Source organism: Indicator indicator, chromosome Z (genome assembly GCF_027791375.1).
Source record: "Indicator indicator isolate 239-I01 chromosome Z, UM_Iind_1.1, whole genome shotgun sequence".
NCBI lineage: Eukaryota > Metazoa > Chordata > Aves > Piciformes > Indicatoridae > Indicator > Indicator indicator.
Genome location: NC_072053.1, coordinates 29509601 through 29522520, shown reverse-complemented (window position 1 = coordinate 29522520; position 12920 = coordinate 29509601). Strand labels below are relative to the sequence as shown.

Genomic DNA, 12920 nt, shown 5'->3' with positions numbered 1-12920 from the left:
GGTAATGAACATCTCTGGGTATCAGGGACCAATGCAACCCATTTTCAAAGAGGGAGGGTACTGCTGGATTAAGGTCTGCTGTTGCTACTACCTTCAGAGTGCTGCTCAGGTGGACATCTGCTGCATAGTGCTGTATATTTCTCTATTCTGGCTGTAGTTCTGTAGGCCAACTTTTCTTCATCCTTGAGTCCGATATCCCTCCTACTGATGCAAAAATATCAATCAGGCCATTTGCTTCATGAGTTCCAAAGCTTGTGACATTTTCAACTCTTACACTGATCACTGCCTGCAGAAATCCACCAGAATACACCCTTCCTTTGACCTCTTCTCCTCAAAAGCAAACTTCATACTGACTGGAGTTCCCCTTAATGGTGCCTCCATATCATCTAGATGGCATCTGTTGTCTCCAGAGCATCTACATAGAGACTAGTCAAATTAGTCCTTCACTTCAATAATGGTGAAATGATAACACATTTCATTTCACATGCACAGGACCATAAACAAGAGACAACTAGAAATTAAGATTCTTACCTCCCTACCTCATAATCTCCATTTCCTCAATCTGTCACACTCATTTTTAGTTGTTCTTCCTTTTTGTGTGACTTCTGTAGCCAGATGCAGAGCATTAAACTGACTCTTTGCTCTCCCTCAAAGCAAAGCAGTTATTATCTCTGCAAACCTGACCTTAAAATTATCAAGCCTCTCATGAAAGAAATGTTGCTTGGTATTTTAAAGATATAAAAAGAATACAAAAAACTTACTGTACAAATCAGATGCCACACCTAAATCCTTACCACCTTCTCTATTCTCTAGGAGAAACTGAAAAGGTTAGAGCAGCCCACAGGGTAGCATGCCAATCTTCCTCAGCTCCTTTTATTCAACCTCTCTTTTACTATATTTTGTTAACTGCAATCTTTTCTTCAGTTCTTTAGCCTTCTATTCTATCATCTTCTTAAAATAATTATCTAGCCTCACCACTTTTATTCAAATGCTTTAGTTTTCTTTTCAATCGTGTTTTACCGTAATAAACAGTTGCTTAGAAAACATACATCAAATAAGGTACCAGCAAAAGTGGACATTGAAGATTTTCATGTGATAATCAGCAACTAACCAAGCATGTGCACAGGAATTATAAACTTGTTAACCCAAATTCATACAAATATGAGTTGAATTGTATACATATTAGAAAAACGTTTCCTGGACCATGTATTGTGGGATAACTGCTCAGCTTGCCATGCTACAGGAATCCAGGCTAATTTAGTGCATTTTTGGAGAAAGATTAAGATGCTTACAACCAAGAGATGCTGATGTTATCCCTAGGAATGAAAATCTGCAGAGCTGGCCTGACAACAGGCTGAAGGAGGGATTCTTGTGAAGATAAGCTGGTCTTGTTTTGGCTTGAACTAACAAGGCAAGGCTAAAACAACAAAAAGAAGCAGCTACAAAACACATTTTGGAAGGCTATAGTGCCTAGCAAAGACCTTTGCCTAATTAACTCCAAAATTTAAGTTTACATCCCTAAATATGGTAATGAGGCAATGAGTATATGCTAAGCATATGTGACTGTTAACTCTGCTTCCAAATCATGTTAAACATTACATAGAAAGCAGACAAATCTGGGGTTCAGATATATACCCAAAAAAAAAAAAAAAAAAAAAAAAGAGAGAGAGAGAAATACCTCTCTGGGGTGCAAAGACTGAAGATTTAGCAGAGATAGGGATGGTCAACAGGGCTGTGTTCCTTTTCCTCCACCCAACAGGGACACCTGGTAAGAACTACACCTTCAATATATGGCTTAACTTTTGCTGGCATTTGTATTACATGTCAGTGCTATTAGAAAGACTTTTGTCTCCAAATTCAGCAGATGTTACCCAGAATTTATTCACTTAAGCCTGATGCAGTTAGTGTATTCATCAGTGGCAATCTCAAATCTGTTTTGTGTGTCCCTCTAAAAATTGAACTAATCTATATTTTAACTTTCTGAACTTGTTTCAGTGGAAGTCCCTACTGGGGCACTGAAGGAGGCAAACAGTTTCAGTAAGAGTCCTGAGACTCCAAGACAGGCAGACACTGGGATCTTATCTGTAATGCAACAACACTTCTAAGTTAAACCTGTTCTTTAGTTTGCCACACAATTTCAAACCCTAAAGCTACATAAAGAGCAAGTGATTTGTTCTTATGCACATTAATTATGGATTTTTGCCTCCTTTGGAACCTGAGAAATAGGTTGATTTCTCCTTGTATTTCAGGATAATGAAACTAAAACCAACCAACAATATGCCAGCAATCTTGACAGATATCATGATCATGTTTTCAAAATGTTCATAGCTCTAATGATTACATTCCAAGGATCAAATACGGGCAAGATGACTTACGGTTTCATAGGAAGGGAACAAAGCTGTTTTTAGGACAGTTTGTCTTTCTTCTGTCAATGCAAACCCACAACAGGCTGACGTGTTCTAACATACAATGGAACAATGTAGTGATGAATCACAGTCTAACTATTGACACCAAATCACTTTTTAACATAAAATGGGAAAACAAAGTGCAAGTAACTTTATCAAGACAGCACAGGTACCCTACAGTTATTGTAATTCTTAAAACAGGTATTTCTAATGAAACATTTCTGTAACAACTACCAAAAAGGCTGTTATTCTGAACCCTCCAGGTGGCAACTGTTTAAATCAGAACAGTTAAGGAAATTGGTTACCATTTTTACAGGTACTAAAATTACATATCTGTTCAGTACTATACTTTTTTGTTCTCTATACACAGCAAAAGAAAGCTATTAATACAAGGAAACTAAATATATTTTTTAACTGTCTAATATTTTGTCCATCAAACAGACCTCAATGCACCCTACCACACTCCCCACCCCACAAATCATCACCTCCTAACACATCTCTATTGAAAGAGTCAAAACAGTTTTTTGAACACAACCTATAATAATTAAAAGTAACAAGCACAAAGCACACAAAACTTAATGCTAGCAGGCAAAATTCAACAAGATCAACATCTCAATTTAATATTAACTCACAGACTGAATATCAAACCTGGCCATATCAACAGTTAACATGCAAGTTACTGCCTGTCTCTATGACTACTTATTGCTATTCCTGGTTAGCAAGACGAATATACCATTCCTGTTCCCAGTTCACTTCTGGCAGCTGAATGAAAAACATATTACTGCACCCAAACACTTCATTAAATATTAACACTTTCATAATCTGCAATAAGCTCTTCACAGTGTAATTGCTTTGCCGCATAATGTATCACTCAGACTAAAAAGCTATTTTGTCATTCCAGAAGTATTGTCCTTAGAACTAGCAGCCTGCAAAGCAAGTTTTATTTCTGTACAAACAGATGTGGAATTATTTAAGAGCTAGGGTTCTCTGTTATGTAGGCTCACTGGAAAGGAACACCCAGTGAGGTGTACTTATCCACTGCTCCTGAAACAACGTTGCCATCATCTGGACAAACCTGCACCTGCCAGTTATTACCAGCTGTGAGATTAAAAACTGCCCAAGCGACAGAAAACACCACGAACCAGCACTTTCTCAATACCATTATTTTCATATAAAAAACAATTCAGCCTTTTAAAACTTAGTTTTGTATTCACTACTCAAAATTCAAATTACACGTTTCGTTAACATTAGACACGTAAAACTAAAATTACTTTATTAATTTTCCACCAATACTCAAAAAATTATCTTGCAAAACCTTTGTTTTATGTTGAACAGTTTGGCTATCAAATTAATAAAAAAACTTTCTCGTTCTTCATCCAAATCACTAATAAAAATTCTGAGTGGTTGTGCTCGTCAGTAGACAGCTAGTAGGTCCTTCTGCATAATCCCTTCTGGCTGACAAAGTAACATTACTGACTACTCCCAGAGCAGTTTTCAACCAGCTATGTGCCTACATAGCAAATTCATAATCCACTCTCCTAAATTTGTCACACAAAAAGGTCTACATGTAAGCATGAGCCACTCAGAAAACAATTTTTCTAAGAACCTATCTAGTTCTCCAGCACCCATGCCAGTTAATCTGAATCATGGAGGGTTTCTGTCTTTCAAGGTCACTGAAAACCCCTTATTTACCTTGGTTAATTTATTGCTAGACTCTTAGCCTTCATTCATATTAGAGTAATTTGTACTTGTGCCTTGAACATTTGGAAGGGATACAGGTACGAATTGTCCTTCATACTTTTCGACTCATTCTTCTTAGGACATTCACAGGATCTCTCCTATCTAGCTTCTGAATTTATTGAAGCCTGTTTTCCCTGAAGGAAGCTTTTTTCATTTTACCTATTCCCCTCCCTCCTTAATGATAGAAAGTACTAAAGATGGTAAAAGCTGTAGCTCTTCACTTTGTTTCAAGACATCTCAGAGTGACCTCATTGCTGTCTACAACTACCTGAAGGGAGGTTGTAGCCAGGTGGGGGTTGGTCTCTTCTCCCAGGCAACCAGCAGCAGAACAAGAGGACACAGACTCAAGTTGCGCCAGGGGAGGTATAGGCTGGATATTAGGAGGAAGTTCTTCACAGAGAGAGTGATTGCCCATTGGAATGGGCTGCCCAGGGAGGTGGTAGAGTTGGTGTCCCTGGATATGTTCAAGAAAAGACTGGATGAGGCACTTAGTGCCATGGTCTAGTTGATTGGATAGGGTTGGGTGATAGGTTGGACTGGATGATCTTGAAGGTCTCTTCCAAACTGGTTGATTCTATGATCTCATATAACCTTATACTATTCAACAGTTCATCCTCTTCATCCCTACTTCTGTGCCTGTTCTAGCTTGCAGTTTATTCTTCATCAAGTCCTTTTAATGATGATTATTTTTCCATTAACACTTTCTACAGGAAGGACAGACAAACGACAGTGAAAATTTAGCAGCAGTGAGAAAAAAAATAGTGGGATGAGATCTTTCCCTTTGGGTGGCAGTAAAACAGTGCATCAGTGCATGCTGGTGGTGCAGATTATTCAACATATCAAGATAAAGAAAGTAAGAAAACAGAAGAAAGAAGAAAATCCAGTAACTCCATAGCATTAAAGAGAGAGCCTTCCTTACTCAAAACAGAATCAATGCAGCTTTACCTCTGAAGTGCTATACTCAGTAATTCTGCAGTTCAACTGAAGAAAAATTGGGAAAAATAAAGTCTAATAGGTCTTGTTCTTACAACTATTTCAATTCACTACTAACTATAAAAGCCTCTTATACTGTGATCCTACTGAGTTCAATAGCTACATCCCACCTCCCTTGCCACCTTATTGGCACTACAACCACTGTATAATTAAGTTCTAAATACAGAGCCAAGCCTAAAACTTTCAGCAGAGTACTTTCACTGTAAAAGGCATGCCAGTATAAATTCAAATATTGAGAAAAAGACTGCCAGCTTTTCTAATAAGTAATTTTTACTGGTAAGTAAGAAGCAACAGTGCAGCTATCACACATAAGAAATCTGACTGCAGTTTTTACTGCTTCCTGTATGTTAAAAGCCTTTTGTATACTCCTCAAAGCCACCAAGAACCCAAACACTGAGAAGGCCAAAAGCTGAAAGCAAATTTGGAGAAAGCCTGAAGGTGCTATACCATGATATTAACCCAGAAGAAAAACACACTACTGACAAAACAGTGTTCACATCTTCTTCCCAGACACACCTGTATGGGTAGACCTGCTTTAAGGCACTGACAGTTTTTTGTGAAGTTACACAGCAAAACAGGTCCAGGGAAGTGCTCTGAAGGCAAAATAATCCCCGAAGACGTTATACATTTCAGAAACAGATTTCCCTCCCTTTCTTTTAGGAAGGGTACTGATTTAAGTGACTGCAGAGCCTCGGATTTTCTGAATCCCCTTGTAGTGACAAGACGATCAAGTAGAAAGTCTCCATGGCATAGGGGTGCTTTGGTTGATGGGATCACACAAAACGTATTGAGTACAGCAAGCAGAGAATAAGCCTGCTCAAGAGGAAAGAGGACTGCAAAATATAAAAAGCTACATCTTTTCCATCACTTAGAAGTCGCTTTTTTTCACTACTGGGCAGCAGCAGCCAAACAGCCCTGCTGACTGCAGACAACAACACAGTCACCAACCACGCATGTCCATTTAGGCACCTTCAGGGAAGCTGTGCTGCATCTATACAGAATGATGAAAGAACACGGCATAAGAGTACCTAGGCTCCTGGAACACAGGCAGGAAGCTAGAAAACTTATTTTCCCTCAGGAGTGCAGTGGCAATACACACGACTTCACTGAAAAAACGTGCAGAGGTGCCCTGAATTACCAAAAGAGTTCATCTGGGTTTTGCTGCCTGCCTGTCTACCTACCTATTAGCGGGTGACAGCTCTGAAATCTTTTGATGACCAGCTTTAGGGTTTTCTTTCAGTAGTGCACCAGTTTACTGAGAAACTGAACGTGTTTTCAGAAGCGAGACACGCACCACGCGCCCACTCGCGGTTCACTCAGCCGCTGTATCCACGTTTCGCTCACTTAGAAGACGCTGTTTTTTACGACCAGGCAGCAGCCACGGCTGCAGACAGCTGCAATATGTTCACCGACAGCGCAAGACTGCGCTCTGCCGGAGCTCGCCGCTCTCCGCCGGAGGCTCAGGGTGTCTCCGCAACAGCGCCCGAAGCTCCCGGGAGGCGGACTGCGGCAGCAAGCCAGGGCGTTCGTTCACCAGCGGCTCCCCGCGAACATTTACCTTCACCTATCAGCAGCAGCTACGACAGTCACTGGCCCACCGGGGGTGCCCCCGTGCCTACCTGCGCGCGTCTCGTGCTTAGGCACCCGGTAGTACTTGTTGCCGAACTGGTCGGTGCCCACCAGCTCCTTGACGGGTCCAAAGAGCCGCAGGCGCAGGGCGCGCAGTACCTGCCAAGGCCAGCTCATCCCGCCGAGACTTCCGCAGCCAAGGTCGCCGCCACCAGCTGGCCTTACCTCCAGCGAGTTACGTCACACGCGCGCGCCGTGCTATCCAGCCCTGCTGTACAGCCCCGCCCCGTCCAGCTGCCTGTGCTCAGCGGCGCCCCAGGCCTACTTGGCCCCACCCACCGGCCCCAGGCCTATGAGCAACGCCGCTCGCTATTGGTGGAGGTCAGGCTGCCCTGAGCCAATCACGGCCAACCCTGGCCCAAGATGGGGGAGTGGTGCTGCTTGGCTTTGCTGTTAGGCCATGCTGGGCTTCTTTTCGGCCCGTCAGATTGGGCTCGATGATCCACTGCGACTGCGCCGAGCCGAGTGCACGCGGAGGTAGTGGGGGCTGTTGGGGAGCCGAGACCGACATGGGGCCGCGCTGTGTGGGGAGGCTTTGGAGCGGCCGCCTCAGATCCGCGGGGCGGTAGTCTCTGACTCCGCCCTTACGGGGAGCCGTCGCCAGGCCTGAGCTTGATCGGCCTGAGATGTCGCGCCGCTGCTCCACTATGCGCTGCGAGCGCGGAGGAGGCAAAAGTCTCTAGAGCCGGACTGCGCTCGGCAGAAGAAGCCTCCACCTACCTTGTCCCTGGGTTTTCTGTGGAGTTTTTTTTGTTTACACACGTGAATTAGCAGTCCTGCGTGAGTAATAGTGCTTAGGTAGGCCGAATAAGCAGAGGGCAATAAACCGTACCTCAGTATACTGTCCGTACTGTACTAACGGTTTCACCATATACTTCCACTTGCATGCGGCTGTGCTCTGCCTTTTGAGGAAACAAGATTCATGTAATGCTTTTGTGCTCCCATCAGTTTCTTCTTCCTCCCACTTGGCTTGTAAGCAAGTTGCAGAAGCAGCAGATGCCAAGCTGGACTTGTGTTAGGTTCCCAAAAGCTTTTGTGTAAAGCAGAGACTGCGTAGAGAGGCTTATTAATATCCCTGCTAAAAGTTATAAAGTGATAATATTTGTTACTTACAGGGAATAAATGTTGCAGTAGTATTTCAAGTTAAATCCAAGAAAGGCAGCTTCAGGTCAGTTGTGTATGCAACTCCATAAACAGGAAGGATTTGTCTTGGTTTAGGTTTATAGCTTCAGCATTTTAGTTTTTACTTGAAAAACAAATCCACTTCTGAAGATTATAGATTATTTATAGCTATAATTTGAAGTCATATGTTGTTAACGTTTACTTAGGGACATTTATTGCATCACTAAAATTCAGTCATGAACTCAGAACGTTTTATCTGTTGGTATTGTATATGTCAAAAATTCTTATTTTAGGTGACTTGCATAATTTTATTTCATAACTTTTAAACGTGCTTAAATTACTTGCTGCTTATGCAGCATGCCTACAGACATGCAGTTGGGAGACTGATTGTAACAGCCTGAGCTTCTCAAATCAAGATCTTTGCCACCCAAGTTGAATCTGAGTACTTCGCCTTATACCTTTTCAGTTATCTACTTAGTTACATTTTTGTCGATAGTGGTTTTTACAAAATAGTGTCGTAAGAAGATCTGATCCTGTTGTGATGCTAATTTTATGTTGAATAGCGTTAAGGAAGTGGAATCTGTATCTCTTTGACTACGTAATATTAGCAGAATTGAAGAGACAGGCTACTACTGAGTAGTATAAAATAAAAACTATAGCTGAGAAAAATTTGTCTTGTAAGGTTTTTATTTGATGTTACAGAAAAATAACACAAAAGCATTATTTTCTTAAAGGAAATCGCTGTAATTTGTTAAACTGAAAAGAATCTCTCCACTAGGTGGCCGTAGTTCCAAATAGGATGAAGCTTGGAAGGCTGGTACCCTATGAGGCTTCAAGCAACTAGTATTTGTTGTGATTACAACCGCTTCTTAGCATTTCTTTAACTTAGCGTTTTCAAATTGCATTCCAGTTTTTCTTTCTTACATTGAGGTCAAATGCAGTATTGCTATTTATTTGGGCCTATTTTGTATAATTAATGGTTTCTTACCTTCTAAACAACAAAGAATAAGATATCTCTTCTGCCAACTTCACAAGGCTTTTTTCCAGACCAATATCATGTCTGCCGATCATGATTTTATAAAAAATACATTCATTGAGGAAGCACAAAATTACAGTTTAAACTGTTCAGAGCTATATCGTTTTTCAACTCTGTTGTTCTCATTCATATTTCTATTTCTTGCTCTTCTATTTTTTTAGAGTTCTAAGCTTGGAATTAAATAAAGATAGAGATGTGGAAAGAATACATGGGAGTGGTATTAACACCCTTGATATTGAGCCTGTTGAGGGAAGATAGTAAGTATATACTTTAGTTGGTAAAAATGTATGCAAGTACCTCACAGTGTTTTCCTACTGAAGAATCAAGAGATCTATATGCTTACTGAGCATATTGATATCATGAGTCTTGTAACTTCTGCGCTTCATTAACATTTTCAGCATGTTATCCGGTGGATCAGATGGTGTTATTGTCCTTTATGACCTTGAAAACTTGAGCAGAAAACCAAGTTACACATGTAAAGCACTTTGTTCTGTGGGAAGGTAAGTGCTCAAAAATTTCTGTTAGAAGGATGTGGTGATGTCTTTTGTGTGACTAGCTTTAAACTCACAAATGAATGTGTGTCCTTATTTCTAGGATAAAAAGACTGTATAAAAATGTGCTAGAAATCTTTGAAGGCTAGCATGATGCACTGTAGTTTCTGGCATGTAAAAAAAAAAAAACACCAAAAACAAGATGCTTTGTGAGGATTTATGATTTATTAAGTAGCAGGATCTAATTTTTTTTCTTGATTTGTCTGCTTTTGACATTTATCCTCTGATATCACCAGAATGTTGGAGCTAGGATGTCATTCAGATACTGTAACATAAGGAAAAAAAAAAAGATCAAAAACCCAAGCCCCTAAGCCTTCCCCAGGTCACAGTTCCTCATTTGTTAGTATTATTGTTTCATATTGGAATTTGATGACTGTGCCAATAACTACGAGAAAGTAGTTTTGGGACTGTTGCAGAAATATTCCTGGTATTCCCCAAATATATGTAATATATGTGTCTTTGAATAATTATGTGCTTAGGCAAAAGGAAAATTATCTTTGCATGACACTGTTCATCTGATCCAAAACCAACCAAACAAACCAAACCCCCACATTTGCAGTTCTTGGTTTTTATTTCCCTTCTCCTTGTTCCCAGCTTTACTAATAGCTATTTTAAGTTCTGTAAGTGTTCATCAGATACAGAAATAATTAGTATAGAACTCCTGAAGAACATGTTTGAATGAAGACAGATGTGTTACTGACAAAAACGGGATATACTTTTCTGAAGAGCAGGATACTACCATACCGTGTGTAATCTCTATAAAGACTCAAAAGCTTTTATTGATTTGTCAGGCTTTTCTTGCAGGCAATGGAAATTGGTATGTTACAAGCACTAATTCTTCTTGCAAAAGCTGGGTTTCCCTTGTGTTTAAATAGTAAGGTTGTTTAGTAGATGAAGTCTCTATTTGAGACTTGTACTAAGATACATCCTGCTGTGTAGATAATTAGTAGCTAGGTTTTCCTCTTATTTTTTTCAAGTCTTCACATTATTTGAGGTCTAAGAGCTTCATGAGTAAGATGAACAAGAGCAGATTTGTAACTATAAAAGGCCGAAGTGGTGTCTTGTGACATAAGAAAGAAAAAGGGTAATAGAGCATGTATGAAAACAAATTGGTAGGAACAGAATCTAATGCAAGTAAGCTGCATTTAGTAAGTGTTGATAGCTGGAATTTATTAAAGAAATTGAATTAAAAAATTGTAAGTAAACCCAAGTAATGACTAAACATCTCCAAGTCTCAAAACCTAAATGACTTCTGAAACAGACACAGCGAGCTGAAGAAATAGGTGCTGAGAAGACACACCATAAAGCCTGGTGAGTCTATGCTAGAATCATGCCATTTTTAACTTGTTACACCAGCAGAAATATGCCATGCTTTAAAATCTGTTTATGAGCATAGTTGTTCTTGGTCTGTTTCTTGAGTAGGTGTTAGTTTGCATAGATATATCTTATTTTTCTTTTCAGTTGCATAAAGGCATAAATTGTACTAGTAGAATCTGATACTGTGTGTCACAATGTTCGAAATTACAAGGTTGTTATTACTTAAAGTGGCCATAGTAGGTTTCTTGCCTCGACTATTTATTCACAATATTAGTGTAGCTTCCTAGTATGTTTAAATACTTGCTGCAGCTAATTAGCTACAGATACAGCTTCAGATATATGAATTCATGTAAAGTTCCTGGTATCATAATTTTTAATTACAAGTAAGAAACACTTCAGGTCTGACTATCTGGCTCCTGTCTTTGAAGCACATAATAATGACATGTTGCAAACATCTGCCTGTGTTCCAAATTTACAGGGCATAACACAACTCTGGTATCAAAGTTGCTTAAAGAGTAAGCTCTTAGTAGTTGTCTTTTGAGGCAATTTCTGAACAGTCTCTGGATTGGGCCTGCTAAGGGTCTGGTAGTTTAGAACATCAGAGGAGATAATTCCTGATGGTAGGCTTAGATTTACCCACTGTTTCTCATCTATAATGTAGGGCTGCTATTGCAAACAACCCAGGAAGTTTCCTTGTTGCACTGGGAGTCAATACAGAGCTGTACATGGTTCCATATGATCCGAGCTGGACTGTACCAGTTTTTGGGTAATAAATATCTGATGATTATGTGTAGGGTAGTCTTCTCTAAACAAAACCAGTGTAGGAAGAGTTAAGGGCAGTGAACTTAGTAACTGTAGAATTAATTCAGTATTTTTGTTTGGTAGAAAAGGTTGGCATATTCTGAATAGGGGAGAATGTGGGAAATATGCATGTAGAATGAAGTGACATTAACATGTAACCCTGAGATGTGAAGCCAGGTTGAAGGGCATATGGTCAGTACTAAACCTAGTAAGATCAAAGGTGATTCCTGTAGAGTTTAGTTTGTTCCTCAGACCTCTGGATTATGGGAGAATTGAGTACTCTGGTGCATTATTGAATATAATCCAGTGTTCTGCACTTAGATTTGTTGTCCAAGGGTAATTAGCTCCATGAGTTTAGATTTTTCTTCACAGTGCATTCAAATGCTTCTCTGCAGGCATTAAGCTGATGATGAATCAGGCTTGATTTCCTGATAACTGCAGGTAGTGAAGATTTTTAGTTTTACTTCCCTGTAAAATAAGTGTACAAAATCTGTTGATTTTTAGCACCATGGCAAGTTACAGACCATTCCAGGCTACACCAGAGAGATTAGTAATGCAGGAGTTATTAAACTAAACTCAGGAGTTGCTCAATGGATCTTAGTATGGTCAGTGCTGGCTTCAGGCTAACTCTGTTTAAAGATTTCTTCTGTGCTTTCTAGCAACCAAAGTAATCAGAAAGATTTATTAGCTTAGCTGTAGTGCCGGATCTATATAGAATATCTGCGTTTGCATTTACGCAGTGATACTCGGGCAACAGTTGCCTCTGTGGAGGCCAGGGCACTTGAGAGAACAATTCAAAAAGGGCAAGAGCCGAAGTGAAGAAATCTTGTGAGCCTTTCACTACCTGCAGTTGAAAGCAGTTGGACAATTTTTATATTTGCATTGTATCTGCCTAGAATGGAATTAATTTTCTTCATGGTAGCTTGTATGGTGGTATATGTTTTGGATTTGTGACCAGTCTTGGTAACACATTGTTGTAGCTGTTGCTGAACAGAGCTTGTGTAGTGTCAAGGCATTCTCTGTTCCTCACTCTGCTTCCTCAGCAAATAGGCTGGGGGTGGACAAGAAGCTGGGAAGGAACACAACTGGGACATCTGACCGAAACTGACTAAAGGGATATTGACATTCCATATCATTCAATACCATGTGCATCAATAAAACTATGGTTGGTGGGGAGCTGGGAACTGTTTAGGAGTTGCAATTGCTTGGTCTGGATGACTGTTGGTTAACCCATTGCTTTTACATGACTTCGTAGTTGGTTTTGCCTGTTTGGGTTGCCTTTTTTTTTTTTCTGGGTTGTTTTGTTTCTGTTTAATTATTAAAATG

At 40.1% G+C, this 12920-nt stretch overlaps 2 protein-coding genes across 2 annotated transcripts in view; one reads left to right on the top strand and one right to left on the bottom strand.

Moving 5' to 3' along the window:
• The window catches only part of NDUFAF2 (NADH:ubiquinone oxidoreductase complex assembly factor 2), a 60690-nt gene extending 53806 nt beyond the window's left edge, over window positions 1-6884 (bottom strand). Inside the window, exon 1 of the mRNA XM_054397990.1 lies at window positions 6758-6884. Coding sequence (XP_054253965.1) covers window positions 6758-6884 — 127 coding nt within the window. The remainder of the gene's footprint in view (window positions 1-6757) is intronic.
• Window positions 6885-7167: 283 nt separating this feature from the next.
• Window positions 7168-12920, top strand: part of ERCC8 (ERCC excision repair 8, CSA ubiquitin ligase complex subunit) — a 30610-nt gene continuing 24857 nt past the window's right edge. The window contains exons 1-3 of the mRNA XM_054397776.1: window positions 7168-7244; window positions 9087-9182; window positions 9324-9425. Of these exons, the coding sequence (XP_054253751.1) occupies window positions 7168-7244; window positions 9087-9182; window positions 9324-9425 (275 nt within the window). The remainder of the gene's footprint in view (window positions 7245-9086; window positions 9183-9323; window positions 9426-12920) is intronic.